The sequence below is a fragment of the Prionailurus bengalensis genome, chromosome B1 (assembly GCF_016509475.1).
Source record: "Prionailurus bengalensis isolate Pbe53 chromosome B1, Fcat_Pben_1.1_paternal_pri, whole genome shotgun sequence".
Lineage (NCBI taxonomy): Eukaryota > Metazoa > Chordata > Mammalia > Carnivora > Felidae > Prionailurus > Prionailurus bengalensis.
In genome coordinates, this window is record NC_057344.1 from 69043750 (window position 1) to 69067214 (window position 23465).

The 23465-nt window shown below is 40.5% G+C and overlaps 1 protein-coding gene across 8 annotated transcripts in view; it reads right to left on the reverse strand.

Moving 5' to 3' along the window:
* The window catches only part of RAPGEF2 (Rap guanine nucleotide exchange factor 2), a 247548-nt gene that overhangs the window by 166071 nt on the left and 58012 nt on the right, over positions 1 to 23465 (reverse strand). For all 8 annotated transcript variants that reach the window (XM_043566367.1, XM_043566399.1, XM_043566348.1 and 5 more), the window contains exon 2: positions 8106 to 8176. In XM_043566367.1, the coding sequence (XP_043422302.1) occupies positions 8106 to 8176 (71 nt within the window). The remainder of the gene's footprint in view (positions 1 to 8105; positions 8177 to 23465) is intronic.

Genomic DNA, 23465 nt, shown 5'->3' on the forward strand with positions numbered 1-23465 from the left:
CTTAGCCGGCCTGGGATCCCAAGTTGTAGGACGCAACTAGAGTTCTACTGAGGAACAGACGAATTAGAACAAGCCCATAAAAATCCCCATTCTCTTGGCTCAGCCTATTATTAACAACCAAGATGAAAGCAGAGCAGTCATGCCCATGGAGTGTGGAACCCAGAACCTGCCGGTGCCTGAGCACTGGCGGATACTGAAGTAGCAGAATTGGGGGATAAATTCAGATATGAAGGAAGGGAACCCATGGTGGCATCGTTGCTCCGTACGTGGGACGTGGGCACTGAAGGCCGTTTGCTTTCAGCCGGAAACATCCAAGACGGTGTTCATTACCACACACCTTGTTTTACAGCAGCATCCCCACCAGCGCCGTCAGTAAAGGTCACGTTACCCTTTTACTCTCCTCGGTGGTACAGGGCTGTAAATTAGCTTGGCCTAGCAAGGCGCGGGGGAGGGGGGGATGTACTGACCTCCCCTTTACAATGGCAAAATATGGAAGAGCTCCAGCATATCCTACAAGAGCTGGGGATGAAACAAACTGTCTATGCTGAATACCACAGAGATCCTGATAATTAACCGTTTGCCATGGATATTAAAGATATGTGTTACAGTCTGCCCCCAGTCACTGGTAGAGGGCACTTGTGTCCATCTTGAACCCCTAATGGGACAGCCTGTATCATGGGTTGGGCAAGCTGCCACAGGTCAAGGGGAAACAGAAAAGATCAGAAAAGAGGTATCCAAAAGGCAGGAATGAAGCCAAAGGACTCACAGGAGAAGAAACAAAGAAGGGGCCTATGCATGTTACCTGTTGCCAGATGTAGTGAGACCTCAGGGCAGTGGGGACCCCCTTTAAGAAAGCAGACAAATAATTCAATGAAGTCCGTGTCGGGCTCTGGCAGAAATTTAATCCCGAACAGCAAAGGAGGTGCAGATATAGCCAAGGGCACCCTCAGAGGGAGGATGGCAGGCCCCTTCTCTATGAACTAGGAAAGAGGCAAAGGACGTGGATTGCGGTTCGACTGCTGCCATCAGGGTGTACGGGGACCAGAGGCCACAGGTAAAACTCACCACATATTGGTCTAAAAGAAACAAACAGACCATTTTAGCTCTGGTTGATACTGGTGCCAAATTTACTCTCCTTTATGGAAACAACCACTTTCAAGGGCCCATCTCTGCCATCGATGGGTAGGGGGCTGGTGTCATCCAAATGAAGTAGGTTGTACTAACTGCAGACAGGATAACGCCCACCAAAACCCTATTCGGTGTATACAGCCCCAATACCCAAATACATTCTAGGAATGGATGTCCTCTCAGGACTAACATTACAAACTACTGCAGGGGAATTCAAATTGAGGGTGTGCTTGGTCAAACAAACAAGAGGAGATGCAAAATGGACGCTTGTAATACTACCTGTCTCACAGAGGGTAATGGCAATTAAACAATATTCCCTCCCAGGAGGCCACGAAGAAACCACAGGCACAATTAAGGAATTAGCCAAGGTGGGCGTTACATGACCAACTCACAGTCGATATAAAAGTCTTATCTGTCTGTAAAGAAACCAGATGGAACACAGAGAATGACTGTGGATCATAGAGAACAAGGTGGTACCCCCTCTTCATGCAACTGTGCCCAACGTGTCTCTTGTTGAAGTTCTGGGTACATACCATGATGTGTTAGACCTGGCTAATGCCTTTTTCGATATTCCCAGAGTTCCAGAAAGCCAAGAACAATTCTCTTTCATCTGGGAAGGAGAACAACAGGCATTCATCACCCTACCACAGGGGTATTGATAGAGCCCCTCGATCCGGCACAGCATGGTGGCCAGCGACCTAAGTTGTCAGGCAATTCCAGAGGCAGTCTTTGTTTCATTACATTAATGATATAATGTTAACGTCTGAGTCTTTTTACAGTTTGAAGACCACTACACCAGCCTTGCTTTCCCACCTAACAAGTCAAGGATGAATAGTCAAGAAAAACAAAATACAGGGCCCTGGCTTATTGGTAAGTACTTTGGTCTTGCCTGGTCAGAGAAGACAAAAGTTTGTTTCTGCCACAGGTACTGATTAAATACAGGCACATCCCACACCCCATCACCCCAAAGCATTTGCAAACTTTCATAGGTCTCTTAGAATATGGGCATCAGTTTATCTTTTGCCTGGCTCAATTGCTCCTGCACATTTATAGACTGATTTAAAAAGGAGCCCAATGGGATTAGTCCTCAAAGACAAGGCAAGCATTTCAACAAGCCTAGATGGCTAGTAAACAGATCCAAGCCTTAAGTGGTCTTACACAGGGACGGCCATATGAACTGGATGGAGCCAGTTAGCCATAAGAGTTTGCATGGAGCTTGTGTCAACGGCAAGGGCACAAATGAGTACTGTTAGGTTTCTGATCACAATTATGGAAAGGAGTCAAGATGTGACTTGGTGTTTTAGAACAAGAGCTTTGTGCTAATTACCAGGCTTTACAGCAAGTAGAAGACATAACTAAAGGCATCCGAGTAACTCTTCACACTCAGTATCCCACAGCAGGATGGCTAAAGGATACATTCCAAAAGCCCAAGTCAGGCAGTGCCCAGACCCACACTGGCCAAATGCCATGCCTACTTGCATCAACGCAGTACCTTGACAAATAGCCCCCTTAGTGAGAAGCTGCACTCCATTCTCAGCCCCATAACTTACATCACCTCTGAAAAGCAGCCATTAACTGAGGCAGCAAAGCCATCACAGCTGCCATCCTATGTGCAGGAAGGAGACTGACCAATCCCTGAGCACGCCTGGTATACTGATGGCAGCAAGGGGCCTACCTGTGCCTGGATGGTCACTGCCATCCAGTTCTCAACGGGAAATATCTGGATAGACTCCAGAACTTGACACAGAAGTCAATGGGCCAAGCCTTGAGCAGCCTGAATGGTGATGCTCCCTGAGCCTGACCCCATGTTATATGCACAGAGAGCTGGACAGTCTACAAAGAACTGATCATGCGGCTTCTCCAATGGGAGGCACAGGACTGAGCGGTGGCAGGGCACCCACTCTGGGGCAACGGTATGTGGAAGGACATTCTCCAGCACATACGAGGTATGAACATCACTGCTTACCATGTAGATGTGCACACGACACACATCCCACCTGGTAATCAACAGGCTCATGAGTTGGCCCACGTCTGCCTCCTTGAAGATATCTCAACAGAAGATGTAACCACCTGGCTACATGAAAAGACATCTAGGACAACGGACCTTGTGGGCCATTGCTAAGAACTGGGGCTAACCGTGGCATACAAAGACGTTGTAACCATCTACTAACAATGCTCAACCTGTGTCCAGCAATGACCATGACCTTCGCCAAGAGACACTGGACAGATAGCAAGGGGGCAGCACCCTCTTCAGAGACGCCAGAGATGGCATCGGTCCCCTGACCTTCCCTGACGGCTGCTGTTATTCTTTGATATATACTGACACTTATTCAGGACTCCTGCAAGCCCACCCCAGTAAGCGTGCTAACCAGAAAGCTACCGTCCTTGGTCCAGAACAGTTGTGTACTGCCTACGGGGTGTTCACTGACATCAACATCGACCAAGGCTCCCACTTTATAGGACATGAAGCGTAAGAGTGGGCCAGCACTCAAGACGCCCGTTGGCATTTGCATCTACCACGCAATCCCACTGCAGCTGGACTGACAGGACGTGTGAGTGGACTGTCAAAACAACTGCCACAAGAAACCATTCACTGGCCCTCTGGACAAGCCACCTGTCAACAGCTGTAGGACATTAAATGAACAGGTACATTCCAATCGGTCCAGTGCCTGTACTGTACTCACTCAAGGACCTGATGTCACCCTTAGAATGCAAGTAGAGAGCAGGCAGGAAAGATGTTCTCTGCTGTAGGTTGGAACACGAGGTAACCTTTTATTGTCCTTGCCACAAGATCTACCTACAGGGGAACATATAATTAAACGGCCCTGGAAATGGCAAACAAGTCCACGGTGGTTTGGATTTTTGGTCCAATGGGGAATAGGAATAGGAAAGGACCTAACCATCACCCCATTTCTTCACCCCACTCCACCGAAGACAATGAAGGCACACAACCCCAGCCTCTCATTAAGAAAGGACACTATCATAACCACCTTATAGAGCACTGTTAGACCCCCACTATCCTTTTCAGGTTTGCCCCATCATGTAACAGAGGGGCGGCCAACGACTGGGTACTATAAACCTGGAGCCAAATCAGTCAGGGGTAGTGCGATCCCAGAACACCACCACCTCCCGCATTCTGTTAGACAATCATGACTTGCCTCTTCCAGCGCCTACTGAACAGCTTGACTTTTCACCCTTAAATTCTGCATAGGGAACCTATTTGCCAACTGGGCCCAGACCATAGCTGCCATACAGAGTAAGACCAACTATTGTGTATATGGTGAACTCTCCCTGTTGGTGACTGCAGGCTTCCCCCGGCAAAATGTTTTCTATAGTTGCTTAGCCATTTGTGTTTTCCTATTATTTGGAAGCTATGGCCTACGCTGTTGCTGTGGGATTTGGTTGCAATGCACCTCGGCATACGTGGCCCCAGGGACATTGAGAAACAAGAGCGTATAAAGAAAGTATTGGCCATCCAGGGTATGCCTGGGTGGAGTATATGGTACATGCTAGAAGACTTGTTTGTACAAGCACATCCTGAATGCCCGTTAGTCACCATCTTGAGAATGCAAAGATCCAGTCCTCCCTCTATATTGCTATCAAGCAGAATATGTAGAAGAATGTGTTGTTCAAAGTTCAAGGTCAGGGGCTCCAGAGGGGGCCAACCAAAAGCATCTCCTTTGTAACAAAGAGTGTCTGAATGGCAGGGCTTTGAGCTCCTTGGAATGCTGGCCACGCAAGGAGGGGAAGGGCTACAGACAGGTGTTAGCATAAGTTGCTACGCTATACAACCTTGCTGCATGTGGATCCCAGCAGTGGGTGCTTTGTCCAGTCTGCCATTCCTGATTCCCTCTATATAAGTTCCCTCAATAAACTTAGGTCTCCATCAATGTCTCTGGGTCTTTTCTTCAGCCTCACCAGACTATCACCCACACTTGGTTTGGAGTCTGCTGGGGTACAGCTACATGCCATGCTGAACACACTAACACCTGAATAAAACATTGATTCATTTACCTAAATCTTGTCTGCCCAACCAGGAATATAACCTCCATGATGGCAAGGGTATCAATGCTATATCTCCATGGCTTACATCAAAGTCCAGCACATAGCAGGCACACAATCAATAATTGTTGACTGAATATATAAATTTAACCAGTGCTCTCAGAAAACCATGATACAATCTTCTATAAGACAATGTTGTAAATAAATGAAAAAAAGTACAAAAAAATGGTTTTGTCTTTAAACATTGCTGGAGAATGTTTTATAAAAAGCACACTGATATTCCCTGAATTCCTCAAGAATACAGTAAGCATAATTTAGTTGTTTCTTAATGATCTAAAACTGTTTATTTGGGGTGCCTGGGTGGCTCAGTCGGCTAAGCATCAACTCTTGATTGGGCTCAGGTCATGATCTCATGGTTCTTGGGACAGAACCCCACATCAGGCTCCGTGCTGACAGCATGGAACCTGCTTGTGATTCTCTCTCTCTGCCCTTCCCCTACTCGTGCGTGTGCACTCTCTCTCTCAAAATAAATAATCATTTAAAAATAAGTAACACTGCTTAGATAACAATAATTACCCTTATCCACAATGCTAAAGAATATGAATTTATTTATTTATTTATTTATTTTAGCAGGCTCTTATTTCTAACACTGAATAGGCCCAGATAGTTATTCTGCTTTTTCAGATTTTTGGTCTCCACCCCTAACTATAGCATCCTCTGCCCCTTTGGCAAATATACTGCTTCTACCCATGTGGATTAAGGGAGTAAACATTAGAAAAATAAAATTGTATTGAAAAAATATATAGTTCTTAAGATTTGAAAACCTGCACATTGCATAGAATATGTGATCTTACAGCAACACAATTAACTGCATGCCAATTAACCCTCAGAATCACTTTATTGCCTACAAATGGATAGGCCACAAAATGCATAAAGCTGAAGCTATCAGATAAATGAGAGCCCCTCCCATCCCTCATAGAAGACTAATGTTCTATTAGCCAATACTGAATATACAAACTTTCAAAATCTTGATGAAGAGCTGTTTTTCTTCCTAAAATTGGACAACTCTGTATTATGTGGAAGTCTTAACTGTTCTCTGTTAATCCCAGGAATAAAACTTTTATTTATAAAATTCAAAGAAATTAAAATATCTAAATAAGATCTAGTTTTCCTAGAAATGGTAGCTATTATAAAACAGTTTATCTAAGTCAGTGGGTTTATCTGTACCTCTTTTTTTGTTGTTATTAACCATGTTGATATCCTGATCTCGTTCTAAAAAAGGACTTAAGTTAAATTCAGTTGATGTTTCCCATAAATTTCAGAAACAAATGGCTTTTCAACATAAGCAGAATAAGACAAACATCTTAAAGCTCCTTCCCTGTAAGTTCGTGCCAACAAACAAAACTGTACGGTCTCCAAAATAGACCTTCTAAGGTGTCAATAGGCTAAACTATACCACTGAACTAATCAGTTCTTTCTAACCAAAATTTTCCTTTGAAACAGTGGAAAATTGATAGTTCTAAAGCTGGGTGATGGGTTTATGGGACTTCAATGTATTATTTACTTTTCTAATTTTGAAAATTTACATAAGAAGTATTAAAATTTTCCTTATTCTATTACACAGAGTTCCTGTTACCTAATTTTATAACCACATACTATAGACATATAATCAATATGTGTAAGTATTATTTAAATATTATCCATGTGTGTACACATGGGAATGTGCCACTCATATTTGCTTATTAATTGCATTTAATTAAATAGACAGCACTATGACTTTCTCTTAGGATAGTTGTCATCAAAAAAACCACAAAATGAAAGTTAGACACTTTAGAAATTATTCTTGCTTTAATTTGAGCCATCTTCTAAATTCCCAATGGTTTTGCCCTTTCCAATAAAACTTGAATTTTTAAACACTTAACCTGCAATCTACTTTAATCTAAATGAATTTCATTAAAAATTAAATTTTAGAAGCATTCAATCCTCTTGACACTTTTTTCAATTAACAACTAAATATGAAATTGACATGCTTGCAAATTAATTAGTGTTTAAACAGTAAGAGGAAAATACAGAGAAGTATTCCCTTAATAACTAAAAACTGCTGGTACCAAAACCAGCTATAGTTGGAGCAAACAAAACCTTTTCACATGTCCTAGCTAGTGTTTATGTACAATCCAGCTTCCCAAGGTCCTTGATTTTCTGTTCCAGTTAAGGTAAAATCACTGGATTATATGTTTTTCGTCTTTTAATGTAGCCCAGGTAACCATAAATGAGGTTACTGTAGCACTGCACAACAGTACCAATAAAATGTTTATGTGTCTCCAAAAAAGGGCAGTCAACTTAATGCAATAAATATATTACATACAAAGACCAAAACATAATAACAACATAACGAACCTAATCATTCTGTGAATGGTTAAAAACGTTCTGGTTTCTTATGTACCTGAACGCTAACAAGATCATTTGCCAGGACAGCAAATAACATTCCTTTTGGGGGATTCACCAAGTGGGGTTTATTCCTTTGGATAAGAGGAGCAGGGAGTGGGATACTGAGGAAGAAAGGATATCACTATGGCAGAAATGAAAGAAAATTATTATGTGGATGTAAACTTATAAGGCCAAGTATAAACGTTAGATCAAGCAGAGTTTTCTTAAGTTATCTTTTTTTAAAAAAAAAATTTTTAATGTTTATATTTATTTTTGAGACAGAGAGAGAGCATGAGCAGGGGAGGGTCAGAGAGAGAGGGAGACACAGAATCCAAAGCAGGCTCCAGGTTCTGAGCTGTCAGCACGGAGCCCGATGCGGGGCTCAAACTTGTCAACCTCAAGATCATGATCTGAGATGAAGCCAGATGTTTAACCGACTGAGCCACCAGGTGTCCCTCATAAGTTATCTTTAATCCTGCTTCCTAACCATAATAAATGATTATCTAAAATTCCCACATCCCATTATGAGTAATTGTAAAATGACTTACCTAAGTTGGTGTTCTCTCAAGTTTGATAAGGCTTCCATACCATGTAAATAGGAATATACTATTTCCAGATCCTGTAGGAAAAGAAGGATAGAAATTATTAAACTTGTCAGGAAAAAGAGGCTTCTAAATTAAATCACTATATTTACAGTCCAAGTTAAAAAGAGCTTTTTTTTAAATACAAGTTTTCTTAGACATTAAAAATAATATTATCAAGAGAAAAAGCTGAATCACACAAATGTCATCCATTCATCAACCACCTTTGGGATATATACAAGGGTATTAAAATATAAAATGAATTGGCTTAAACTTATGAAAACAAATTCCCTAAAATTATTCTTCATCACTTATTTTCTGCTTTTTACATCAAAATATCAAATAAATAGTCTTAATTTTAAAGCACAGATATTTGCAAATATTGTGATTAATCATTCTTAGTCAATACAAAAACCAAAGCATGTTATTTCACGACTACACTTTAAAATGAGCATAAATTTGGGGTGCCTGGGTGCTCAATCAGTTAAGCACCTGACTTTGGCTCAGGTCATGATCTCATAGTTTATGAGTTTGAGCCCCATGTTGGGCTCTGTGCTGAGAGCTCACAGCCTGGAAACTGGGTCAGATTTTGTGCCTCCCTCTCTCTCTGCCCCTCCCCTGCTCTCCCTCTGTCTGTCTCTCTCTCTCTCAAAAATAAACATTAAAAAAATGTTTAAGTGAGCATGAATTCAATTTATTTTCAATTCTTACCACAATGACATTTCTTTTATATATAGAAATATTTAAGTTGAAATATTTTCTTTAAAAAGGAGGGAGATGTCTTATTTTTCTCAATCATACTATAATACTTAGGAAAAAGATTCAAAGTTATTCATGAAAGTTCAGAACAGGTAAATTCAAAATCCCATTTATATTCATTTGGATGATAAGGTAGCAAGTTATTAGTATTTCAAGACTCTAATATCTATAACATCTAGGATCACACAGTTTGTGATATAAAGGGTATGAAGAGGTATTCACTCCTCTCATATCTTAGTTAAAATCTAAAACAAAAGTATTTTAAGAAACTTATAAAATTATCCTTTTTTGTCTTAAAATAAGAGCTCTATTGAGATAGAATTCACATACTTTTTTTTTTTTTTCTTCCCCAGGAGGCAACAGCTGTGCTGGGTCACTGCACACAACGCAGCGGAGGCCATGTGTACGATCCTCCCCTGCCCTCTGGGCTCATACCCACTGTCCCCTCCTCACTCCAGAGGGAAGGAGCGACAGGAAGTGGCTATGGGTGGGCAGGTTCAGAACCCAAGAGAGCAGGGTTGGTGGGCAGGGAGTGGGGGTCTGCTGCCCTCCTCTGACAGGGCAGCTGGGTAAACTATAACTCAAAATTTGGCATTTTTTAAAGTTTTATTTAAGTAACCTCTACACCCAACGTGGGTCTCAAACTCAAAACCCCGAGATCAAGAGTCACATGCTCTTCCAGGTAAGCCAGCCAGGTGACCCTCAAAATGCATCATTTTAAAGCGAGTAATTTGGCAGTTTGTGTATAATCATCATCACTAATTTCAGGACACTTCAACACCCCCAAAAAGCAACTCTATACCCATGAACAGTCATTCACCATTTCCCCTACCCCCAACTCCTGGCAACCACTAATCTACTTTGTTTCTATGGATTTGACTATTATGAACATTTCACATAAATAGAATCTAACAATGGAATGTTAGATTGTGTCTGGCTTCTTTCACTTAGCACAGTATTTACAAGGTTCACTTATGTTGTAAACATGTATCACTGCTCTCCTTTGTATTGCCAAATAATATTCCATTGTGGAGATGTATCGTATTATTTATCCATTCATCAGTTGGTGAGTATTTGGATTTTTTCTGCTTCATGGATGCAATTAACAATGCTGTTATGAGCTTTCATGTGTAAGTTTTTGTTTAAACACCTGTTTTCAGTTCTCATGGGTATACATACACTTATGAGTGGAACTGTTGGCTCATATAGTAACTCTACGTTTAGCTTTTTAAGAAAGTGTCAAATTGTTTTTCTTAAATGGCTGCATCATTTATAATTCCATCAGCAATGTATAAGGGCTCCAATTTCTCCACATACATCATTGTCAACACTTGTTATTGTGTGTCTTTTTAACTTTAGCCCTCCTATTTGGAGTGTTATCTAATTGTGGTGTTGATTTGCATTTCCCTAATGACCAAGGATGCTGAGCATTTTTCATGTGTTTTTTGCTCATTTATGTAAATTATTTGGATAAATATTCAATTTCTCTGTTCAATTTTTAGTTGGGTTGTCTTTTTATTATTGAATTTTAAGAATTCTTTGTATCCTAGATAGAAGGCCTTTATCACAGATATAATTTGCAAATATTTTCTCCCATTCTACAGGCTTTGTATTTTTTCATTTTCTTAGATGGTGCCTTTATCTTTAAGTTTATTTATTTTGAGAGAGAGAGAAAGAAAGAGAGAGAGAGGGAGTGCACAGTATACGAGCAGGGGAGGAACAGAGAGAGAGGATCCCACGCAGGCTCTGCGCTGTCAGCATGGGGCTCAAACCCACAAACCAGAGCTGAAACCAAGAGTCAGACACTTAACTGAGCCACCCAGGTGCCCCTAGATGGTGCCTTTAGAAGCACAAAGTTAATTAATTTTAATGAAGTCCAATTTATCTATTTTTTCTTTTGTTGCGTATGCTTTTAGAGTCATATGTAATAGGGTGCCTGGGTGGCTCACTCAGCTAGCGTCCCACTTCAGCTCAGGTCACGATCCCACAGCTCATGAGTTCGAGCCCCGTGTCAGGTTCTGTGCTGACAGCTCAGAGCCTGGAGCCTGCTTCAGGTCCTGTGACTGTCTCTGTCTCTCTCTCTCTCTCTCTCTCTCTCTCTCTCTGCCCCTCCCCTGCTCATGCTCTGTCTCTCTCTCTGTCTCCCAAAAATAAACATTAAAAACTTTTTTGAAAAAAGAGTTCTATGTAAGAAACCATTACTTAATCCAAGGTCACAAAGATTTACTAATACATTTTCTTCTAAGAGTTCTTACATCCACGATTCATTTCTGAGTTATTTTTTGCATTTGAGTTAAGTATCCAACTTTGTTCTTTGGCATGTGGATATCCATCTGTCCCACTACCCTGTGTGGAAAAGACTATTCGCTCCCCCATCAAATTGTATTAGTACCTTTGTTAAAGATCAATTGACCACAAATACAAGTGCTTGTGGACTCTCAGTTTTATTCCATCGGTCCATATGTCTATCTTTATGCCAGAACCACACTGTCTTGTTTATGTAGCTCTGTAGTAAGTTTTGTAGCAACTTTTAAAATCAGAAATTATCAGGGTTCCAACCTTTTTCTCCTTTTTTCAAGATTGTTTGGCCTTGTTTGGGTGTCTTGCATTTCCATATGAATTTTAGAATCATTTGTCAATCCACAAAAAAAAAAAAAAAAAAACCTTTTTTTTTAATCTGCTGAAATTGTAAGAAGGATTGTGTCGAGTCTGTAGGTCAGTTAAGGTAGTACTGCCACCTTAACAGTATTGAGTCCCCCAGTCCATGACAGGGATGTTTCGCCATATACGTAGGTCTTCCTTAATTTCTTTCCACAATGTTTTTTTACTTTTCAGTATTCAAGTCTTGTGCTACTTTGGTTTGATTCAATCCTCTCTTTTAATTAAGAAAAAATTTCTGTAGCCTTAGAAATACCTTTCAGAACAATTCAAACTATATGTGCAGTTAAATTTCATATATTAAAAGCACAGATAGGAGCGCCTGGGTGGCACAGTCGGTTAAGCGTCCGACTTCAGCCAGGTCATGATCTCGCAGTCCGTGAGTTCAAGCCCCGCGTCAGGCTCTGGGCTGATGGCTCAGAGCCTGGAGCCTGTTTCCAATTCTGTGTCTCCCTCTCTCTGACCCTCCCCCGTTCATGCTCTGTCTCTCTCTGTCCCAAAAATAAATAAACGTTGAAAAAAAAAATTTTTAAAGTACAGATAAGGGACAGTGATAACAACTAGAGAAGAAATTCAGAAACTTGAAGAAGATACTAAGGAAGTTTTCGGCCTAAAATATTTTATTGTAATCCTTAAAACAATACTGTGATATGGGGGGGGGGGAAATAATCTTACTGATAACTTTAAATTGTCACCATTTAAATTGTCACATCATCTAGTTAACAACGTTTGCATTCCTTGAGAGCTTGTTTGGAGGTTCTAGCAGGGGAGCGCAGCTACTCGTATACCCTTGACGAAAGAACGCTCCTCCTCTATCGGGGAAGGTCGTCCTCTTCCAGAGCACACAGCTTCAGGAGGGATGCACTTGGAGCGGTGAGGGAGGAAGGGGACACCCGCCTAGCCTGCCAGACCAGTGGAATCAACCCTGGCGATCAATGGGGTGACAGATGTCGAAGCCAGATCACCCTCACATCCCAAAGTTTGCATTCCTAAAGCTAATAAATTCCTTCTTCAGATGCAATCAGACTCAAATCATAATATTCTATTTGCATATAGGGAAAAATCAATAAAAAATGCCCTGATGAGTTTCTTTAATATCTATAGTAAAAGGTCTTTCTGAGCAATCCTAAAAAGTTCATTCTATTTTAGATATTATAAATATATGTGCTACTTGCAGTCATTGAATAGTACAGAAAGACTCCCCCTGCCCCCCCCCATTTCCGAAGCGCTTATATTCTGAATCTAATAGTAAAGTCTTACATATTTTTCACTGAAGTACCTATCAACCTGGGGTTAGGACCTGTCCAAGCCATAAAACACTCTTGTCTAAAAAGCAAACAGACAAGACTATTCACATTCATTTAACAATCATCAAGCAAATAAATTTACAATGACAAAAAAAAAAAAAAGTATATTGGGAAAGCAGCAGAAAGAAATACTTTTTTTTTTTTTTTAAGCTGGAGAAGGAAGAAGTCTAGAAGAAACATGATAGAAGCAAGAATTTGGAAGCTTAGAAATAGAATGGAGGGGAAAAAACAGCCTTAAGCCTTAAAAGATAATAGGTCTTGAATAACTGAGTCTCTTCTTCAAACCAAGCAAAATCAAAGTAGAAGAACACATCCCTTAATGAAAGGGCACTTTATTAATCTGTTGCTTTTCAACATTGTAGTTTCATAGTTGTGCAGGGGTCACATTCCTGAATAAGTTATGTCACACCCATTACATGTGTCAGTAATGCAACAACTTTTGAGTATGAATGTATAACCTCTATGACTATACAAAATATATTTAAGAACAATAACTACATTATTTAAGGCAATATGTATAATTATAACCTGCAAATGAAATAAGATTGCTTATTAGTTAATAAAATTGTAGAGAACAGTGATGTATATGCTCAACTATAAGTCACTGACATAAGTAAATGGATCAGAAACTTGTTACTTAGCCTGAATAGAAAACTCTGAGTGTGAAGAAAAGACTGCATTATATCACCACCTCATGACCAAATAAAAAAGTATTTCTCTTTCTGTATGTATGTCACTGCATAAATAAAACATCTGCAGCTCACATAATCATGATGCTTTCTGGGGAGTAACTTGAAACGTGTCACTCAAGCAATACACTATCAGGGAATCCTATGCAACTGTTTCATGTGAGGATTTCAGATATGTAACGAGCCTATAAACTTCTTGAATTGAATTCAGTTCTTGAAATGAATACAACGATTATGTCCAGATTTTCTTCTATTATTCTTAAAATAAACCATCTCAAAAGAAACTTGTTTTAAATGGCTTATGCCACAAGGAGCTGGTAAACTCAAGGAGCAGACATCATTATTATACATGAAGCTGTTAAATGGAAGGCAGTATTATCTAGCTTGAATTAGAGGACTCTACAGATACATTCTATCTAAACTTGAGATCTCTTCATTGTAACTAACAGAAGGAATGGTAAGAAATGATGTCCAGACGGCAGGCAGCAATCAAGTCAATGTGATGTTTCACTGTGCAATATGGACACAACCATCACAGATTTGGGTAGGTAGGAAAAGCAGAAAAGAAAAGGAAAAGGCATCAGGAATACTCTGCTCTTGGACTCTGAGGAATGAAACACTGACTAGAGATGAACAAAAGAAATACAAAAGGAAGGAAGGACTATGGCTACATTTTTCTTCAATACAGGGTCCAGCAGCCAAACGTTAGGCTTACCGATGATCAGGGATTGCAAGTAAGGTAAATAACACTGAAAGATAAAAACGAAGACAAGCTCTCTTATTTTCTCCTAGGAGCAAAATGGACTGAGCAATATTTTGAAATAGGCAAATATGGCCTTCTGAATCTTCCCAGGCAGTTTTTTCTACCAGCTCTCCAGGTGTCCAATGATCTCACGTTACCCCAAGCCCCATTCTGAAGCATCAATACTCTGGTCTAAAAATTAAAGGCCTAAAATTAAAATTAAATCTGAACACAAATGCAATGGGAGTGATTGGTGGGGGCGCTTGAATCTTCTGTGAGGAACTGTCTGCCTCCATTTGCATCTTCATAGTCCAAACAAATCTGTAAATGGTACGAGATTTCAGGCAGCACAACCAAGAGAAATTAAAAATATCAGCAAAGTAGGGGAAGAAGATATGGAGGGTCATGAAAGGCCAAGTGAAGCAACCCAGCTCTGCCCAGAATCTACCTCCACCCCTTCCTTGCCCCTAGAGGTCACCCCTAAGGGCTCTGCCTTCACGTTTCACCTGTAAATTTTAACCCTCATTTCCCCTTTAATAGTTGGCCTTGACTAAAATAATCTATGAATTGGCATGGGATTGCCTTTAGCCAGCAAAGAAACAAAAAGACAAAAGGGCGAGGTGCTGAGGAAGATTAGCTCAACCTGAAATCTGCAAAGTCAGTGAAAACCAGACGTGCTTGCTGCATCACAGAGTAAGGGCTTTCTCCTAAGATAAACAAGGAAATGTATGGCCTTCAGGGAATTATATTCTTGGATTATACATTTCTTTCTCTATGCAAACAGACATTCACAGAATGAAGGTATGTTTCAACAAACTCGACTACAGAAAAACAAATGCTGGAGCATTAAATCACCGAAAGTATTCCAAGTGACATTTCTGTGAGCAAACCACAATATGCAAACTGAGAACTCCCCAACTGCACCTCCTGAGGCCAATAAAATCCACGTGACTATTACTATTTTAAAGGACCCTTAAAACATGTAAGCTATTTTTTCCCCAAAATTTTTCTAGTCTTGAATACAAACAGGATGATATTGCTCTAACCAGGAAGCAGCATTTTTTGGAACAATAAGCCTTTCCTTCTACCCTAGGAAGGACATCCTTTTTTCAAAAATAGTTGCTACTTGAAAGCAGATTCAGCAAGTGTAAAACCACAGTAGCCCATAGACAAGAACTGACAGGTCGACTGAAATGCAGTTTTCCATGAAAAGAAACAAATAAACTTTTGCCCGAAACATAAACCATGTATCAAAACCCAAAAGCATTCTCTAATTGTTCACAACCTAACCTACCCTCTTGTTCAGAGTCTATAAACACAACACAGGCCTAGTAGGAAAGAAGTCCGAGGGAAAGTTTTCTGCATCTTGGGCTCCTTCTCTAATTTCTCCTTAGAGACGCATTCGGAATATAATCAGCCTCACAGCAAATGTATAATCCATTTAAAAGTAGCTTTTAATTTCACTTGTTCACCGGCATCAGGGATTTGCCAACAACTTAAAATATATTTTAATACAATCTTTGGAGATCTGAGAGAACTATTCTACCTCCTTTCCCACAATCCTCCTCCTCTCCTCTAGAGATTCTTTGCAAACAATAAAGGGAAGGGGGTTGGTGGTATTTTGCACAGCACTATGAAAAAACGTATGCAACTTTTTCCTTTAAAATGAGTTGTATATATGTTTTATATATGAAGCTATGTATTTAATTTTTTAAGTACTCTCTCCACCCACCAAGAGGCTCGAACTCACAACCCCGATATCAAGAGTTGAAAGCTCCACTGACTGAGCCAGCCAGGCATCCAGACTTCCCAGGAAGCTGTGTGTTTAAACGATAATCAGCAAGGTAGTCAAAGGGTATAACCTTCCAGTTACAAGATAAATTAAACAACAACAACAACAACAACAACAACAGCAACAACAACAACAACAGTAAGGTTGATTCCTTTAAAAAGGCTGTATCTCAATCATCAAAGAAACTAAGGCAAAGATTGTGCTACAGTTAAGCAGGTCTATGGAGACCCGAGTAGTAAATGCCTCCAGATTTAAACACAGACAGAAAGAGAAAGGAGTACCTTGCTAAGTGACATCAGTCTGAGGACCAGAAAATATACGGATACCGATTATCCTCCCTTGCAAAGGCAAAAAGGTCATTTATCCTCATAGGCCAAAGTTCACCAGTGAGGAATTTGAGAGCTATGCCTTGAACATTATTTGTAATAAGGTTAAAAGCTAGACTATTCAAGGCTCCAACTCATGTGCACAGCCACATGGGAGAGGGGGCAGGAAGGCGGGAAGGCTACAAGTCTCACTGTGTTTGCTGACACGACAGTGAAGCTAAAAAGCTTCATTTGGCAGTTTCTCAATCTTTGCACACTAAAATATATAAAACTGTCTAAGAAGAGGGGCGCCTGGATGGCTCAGGTCATGATCTCACAATCTGTGGGTTCAAGCCCTGCATCGGGCTCTCTACGGTCAGCACAGAGCCTGCTTTGGATCCTCTGTCTCCCGCTATCTCTGTCCCTTCCCCACTGACACTCTTTCTCTCCCTCTGTCAAAAATAAACGTTAAAAAAAAAAAAAAAAACCTGAGGCATCTGGGTGGCTCAGTTGGTTAAGCGTCTGACTTCGGCTCCAGTCATGATCTCACAGTTCATGAATTCGAGCCCCACATCGGGCTCTATGCTGTCAGCTCAGAGCCTGCTTCAGATCCTCGGTCTCCCTCTCTCTCTGCCCCTCCCCCACTTGCTCTCTCCCTCTCTCAAAAATAAACATTAAAGAAAAAAACTATCTAAAAAGGATAACAGAAAGAACATAGGTTTTAGTGTCAAATGGAGCATAGTTCACATCCTCATGCCCATCACTTTCAAGACGTGTGACCCTGGGTATGTTACAGAGACTATATTTGTGAAACAAAGTACATAATATCTACTTGGTGAGGCTGTATGGCTAAAATGATATCTAATTTCAAAACAGCACTTGGCACATAGAGACCCTTGGAAAATGGTAGCTGATTTTATTAACTATGATTTTATTAACTATGATCTGAAAAAAAGCACACAGTAACTACAAGAATATAAACTAAAAATATTCCTGAAATGTATATATATCAGAATTTTTACAAATTAATGCATCCTTTTCATATGTATCTCTATCCAAAAAAATCAAAATAAATAAAATGGACTATTTATAAAACATATAAAGCGTCCCTTAAATTGTCTGCTTTATAAATCCTGATTTTTATATCAGGTTTGGTGGGCAGAAGATGCCTATTATCTCTAGAGAATCCACCTGTGCACTAATCCTACCATGTCACATTCAAACCTCCTCTTTCCAAAGCTCCCCGGGACGGCTTCTGAATAAAGCTCAAACCCCAACGTCTCTTGCACCCTTTCCAAAAAAAAATGACCAACAATCTTTGGGTCCCTCAAAAAGCCCCTCAAAACACACACTCCTTTTCCTCTCACCCTAGTGAAAAAACATGTCTCCGAGACCCCATTTTGCACAGGCAGTGTGAGCTTCCTTTCTGAGCCACTGAAGTTCTTACTGCCTGGGTCACTCACGTGTGGCCCTTCACCCGTGCTCTGTGCAGCCACTTTACTTTCAAGGGCTTACATTTTATCTCAATTAGAGAATAAACACCTTGAACAAGGTCACTGTTCTCTTTTATTACATCTTTTTTCTCATCTGTATCAGGCAACAGACTGTGGCTGCACTAGATGCAAAGAAAGGAAAGGGCAACCTTCCTGTGGGGGTGGTGCTATTAGAGACCCTAAAGTGAATATTCCTGAGAATAATGGTGAAAGAAGGAAAGGGAGAAAATGTGTTTTCAATCTTGATGTTCAGAGCTATGGGAAACTCCTATCTGTATAGTCTGAAACAATTCTGTAAATGGCCACAAGGTGGCAGACCACACCAACAGTCCTTTCCCACAACAGGAAATCTCAGTCCTCCGTCTCAAGTGCATTGCCATTAACATATACTTAAGAGAAAGGAGTGTTTAAAGCATTCCTTAAGATCATCTGAGAAAATATGCCAAGTCCTTTCTCCTCATGCCTCTAATGAAAAGGGGAGGAGAGGGGAGGGAAGTCTATCAGCATGCCTATTAAAATCATTTAAGTCCTGCGTGGCTGAGTTGGTTAAGCATTGACTTCGGCTGAGGTCAAGATCTCACAGTCTGTGATTTCAAAACCCACGTCAGGCTCTGTTCTGACAGCTCAGATTCTGTGTCTCCCTCTCTCTCTGCCCCTGTCTGTCTCTCTCTCTCTTTCTGTCAAAAATAAATAAACATTAAAAAAAATCATTTAATTCCAATCATCCCTAGCATCTTATTTAAAGCAGCTTCCCAGTCCCACACATCATAGTAAAGCAACAGAGGGACACCTGGGTGGATCAGTGGGTTAAGCATCTGACTCCTGATTTCAGCTCAGGTAGGATCCAGCCCTACGACAGGCTCCACGCAGACAGCCTAGACCCTACTTGAGATTCTCTCTCTCTGCCCCTCCCCTAAATTCTCTCTCTCAAAATACATAACCTAAAAAAAAGTGGGGGGGGGGGGGAGAGCATTTAAAACAAAAATGTCAAATCACAACACTGCTGAGATGTTTTGTGCTATCAAGTCCTTCATATCCCAGAGTTACACCATCACATACTTCAGGAACATGTAGGAAAAAAAATCCATGGTGGAGTATACGATTTTCAGTAAAATTCTTAAATATGTTATTAAATAGCAATTTCAACATCAAATCATATGACGGCTGTTTCTGATCCTACTAATTTATACCTGAAAGGAAACAATCTCCCAGAATTGTAGTTGTATTCAAATTCACATGTTAAAACCCAGGGAAATTATATTCCTGTCATCTTTGACATGGCCTGGATATACTTCTCCAGCTTCAGGTTCCTCAGCACTGTATCTTTACCAGATGTGTGCATAAGGAATTCTGGAAGTAAAAGGTACAGATTCAAGCTCTTCTGTTTGTCTAGAATTTCCTCGGGTGTTTTCCCCTGCAGAAAGATCACTTACACCTTGGAAAAAAAAGACAGAGTTTTTGAACAGTTGCTAAATTTGAGACAAAAGTAGTTATAAAGTCACAGTCTCCTGAAGTAACCATGACAGTTGACAAGACAGACATCTAGGTTCAACGAAACACACCCTTGTCACCCCATGGCTCCTCTACTTCCAGCTGGTGCAGGAGCCTCAAGAGCAGGTGCTTCAGGGGAGAAGGTAGAAAAGTTGAAGAAGGTAGAAAATACTTTGTAAATTCTAAGAGACAGATGAAGGAGGGTCGCATCTTATCCTCATTCTCCAAGAGTCTCTTACTGAGGAAAATGCACGCGGAGTTAAAAGATAAGCAACAACAGACATCACACGGCGGCTTTTCCAATTACTACACGAGCAGCATGATGTAGAACAACTGAGAATGCATACTGCACCCTGTGTTCACTGTCGTATCCTACGGTGAAAAACACCCATCGCGACAATTAAGTTTCATTTGTGAAGATTAAGATTTCTCATGAGAAAAATCAACAATTTAGTTGTAACCAAAAACTCATCTTGTGCACAAGTGAGAAAAATATCAAGTGTCTAAACCAGTCCACAATTCCTGTTTTCAAGAGTCTGTATAAATATTTCCCCTTCAGGGGCGCCTGGGTGGCGCAGTCGGTTAAGTGTCCGACTTCAGCCAGGTCACGATCTCGCGGTCCGTGAGTTCGAGCCCCGCGTCGGGCTCTGGGCTGATGGCTCAGAGCCTGGAGCCTGCTTCTGATTCTGTGTCTCCCTCTCTCTCTGCCCCTCCCCCGTCCATGCTCTGTCTCTCTCTGTCCCAAAAATAAATAAAAAACGTTGAAAAAAAAATTTTTTTAATAAAAAAAAATAATAATAAATATTTCCCCTTCAGAACAATGCATTACCACCAAGTCCATAGCTTCCCAGAATTCGCATCGCCTAGGCAGCAGAAACAAAATATATCTTCATTTTCAAGTAACTATCTTACTTTAATTTCTCAGAGTGCAAAATTTTGTAGTCAAATTTGAATCTCACATGTACAGATTAACACACTAGAAAATGATTTGCAGTAAATTTACTGCTAGCCTGATTTTTGCTCTCCATGATCAAGCTAGCAGGCAGTGAATGACTACCTTTTAAGTTACCATTTAAACATCTGATTAAGTGTAACAACAAAGGTCAATCAGCTGTACACAGCAAGGGTGTGCATGTGCGCGCACACACGCGCACTCACACACACACACACACACACACACACACACACACACACACCCCGCTCTAATAAAATGGTTCCTGGACTATCTTTCATTTCCATTTAAAAAAAAATTAACTAGGGGCGCCCGGGTGGCATAGTCAGTTAAGTGACCAACTCTTGATCTCTGCTCAGATCAGGATCTCATGGTTCATGAGTTCCAGCCCCATTATCAGGCTCTGCACTGACAGTGCAGGAACCAGCTTGGGATTCAGTCTCTCCTATCTGCCCCTCCCCTGCTTGTGCTCTCTTTCTCGCTCTCTCAAAACAAATAAATAAACTTAAAAAAAAAAAATCAACCAAATATACTCCCTCCTCCCCAACTCTCCTCTAACAATACACTTAAAAGCTACAGCGTGGTGTTCAACTCATCTCCCACAGACAGTCTGGCTCTGGTAAACCCTGTAGAAACCTTCGGAGAGTCAGGGTGGGCAGAGGGAAGTTGACATACACCACTCCACTGAACATAAACTCTGCAACAAGGAGCCCCAGAGTCTACAAAATTCACCCTCAGGACACCTCAAGTTTCAAATACCAACTTAATTCCAGAGGCTCAACTAACAGTACTTAGTTTGAATCATTCACTATACAAATGTCAATATTCCTACAGCAGTAGAGTTTGACAGTCCTAACATAATAAAAGCAAACCAGAACAGGTCACTGAGGACACAGGCTCTTTATTGCCTCTTAGCAGAAAGGAAGAGCTTCTGAATGGAAGCAAGTTTAAATATAGAAAACTTCACTGCTGCCATTTTTCTAGGACAAAAGACAAAAATAATTTGACATCTGTTTTTCCCATCTTGAATGTTTTACTGAGGAGGCAACCACCAATATTATGCTGTTTCTCAAACTTTTCTATTTCTCAAGAGGACAGGAGAAACAAATGAGAATTCTACATATGTAATTAGTCTTCCAACTTTGTTAGTCAGAAAGTAACTAAATACTAAAAAAATTTTAGGTACCGCTCAAAGTTCAGATCTGTCCATAAAAGGTAAGGTGGCAGGAAGCGGGGGGGGGGGCAGTTTTAGGGGTGGCAGTGGCAGTTACAGAAAAAGAAATATATTATTCAGATACAGAAAAGAATTAGAAACATATAAATATGTATATTATACATTGTACACACATTTATATAAAACTTGAATCAAGGGCTCCACTAAAAAAGATAGCATGTCATGCTTTCTGAAGCATCCCACCTTTCGATCATGTTTTGAACTCTGATGCTAAAATCTAACACCTTTACTTATCCTACTACAATTGTTTTACCTTCCCCAATCGTACAGGATGTACATGCATGCATGCACGACAGGTTAAATTTGTGCATGTGTACATCTGATTTATATGGTGGACTCCATGATATTCATAAACAAATAAATTCGGCCTCCACAACAGCAATACTCTGACATCAACACACACACACACACACATACACACACACACACACACACCCCTGAAGCCACGGGGGCATCGTTACCCAGATTCTCCAGAAATCAGAAGGATGCAAAGATCTCTTCTGTGGCAACAGTGACATCCCGTGTAGTCAATTATTGCAGACAAGCCATCACAACCAGAAAGGAAGATGACAAGGAAAGGTGGGAAGGTGGCTCCCAGCTCCACATTTCCTAAAATACATGTTCACAATTTAAACGGTGTGCCACTTGAGCCAGTGTTATGAAGGGTTTCTCCACCAGCCACTGCATCCTGGAACTAGAGGATCCATGTAGGAAGAAGGAAAAGGAAGCTGTACAATTTCCCTTTCCTGGTAAAGGACAAATTTCAAAGAACAGTGAGAGGGTTCCAAATGTAGGTCCACAGGAAATTTTTGCCGAGTGAGTGGCAAGATGAGAAAATAAGGACAATGTAGTGGGACTCTTAATGAGTTAAATACATTCAATTTAAAAAGTTCTCCTTTATGTTAGGGGCTCTCTTTATGTTTGGATCATAACTATATACATATAGTTATGTATATATATATACATATGTGTGTATATATATGTGTATATATGTGTGTGTATATTTTTTTTTCTTCCTTCTTTGAAATCAAATAATCTAAGGCCAGGGTGCTGCAATGGAAGAGACATTAGTAATTCTCCAAAATTTGTCAGGCTACAAAGACCACCTGGCAACATACTTAAAATAGCAATTTAGGTGTTGTTTTTGTCTTCTTACTTAGACAATTTCTGGATTTAAAGTAAAATACAATGTTGTAACACTCTAATAGTAGACAGTCAAAGAGGAACAGCTGGATGTGAAAAGTAACAGATATTAAATACACCTCATATTCTTTGTAATACGAATGAAGACTTGTACTTCACCCAAACTTCAACACGGGTTGAGGGTAGGGAGGATCCCAAATCTGTTTAGACGGCACCCCTTCCCTTCATTTACAGTTCCCATGTATTGTCGGTATTGAATGTCCTCTTGGAGAACAGAGACTAGAACAGCACAACTCTGGTCCTCAAAGACACTGGGTCTGTTGACACCGATAAAAACATCCTCACAAACAGCTACAAAGCATAACAGAAATTCAGTTGTAAGTCATAGGTGTCAGAAGACGCGTTTTCTTACTCCCAAATTCAACAAATGCTTTCTGTCACTCTACCATTGCTGCCAGGCAGTATCAGAACTTCTGAACCGCATCACATATTTTCTTCTCCCGTAGGCTCTTGATCCTCAAACTACGTACTGAGAATTAATTAGGTGGCTCAGTCAGTTAGGCATCTGACTTTTGATTTCGGCTCAGGTCATGATCTCATGGTTCATGGGATCGGGTCCAGTGGGATCTTATTTAAAAAAAAAAAAAAAAATTTTGTTCTTTAAAATAAGAGAATGAATTATACCAGAAATCTTAAATATCTAGAACCTCACTCCTTCATTTGACAAATTGTTATTGAGTACCTGTTATGAATAAGGAAAGG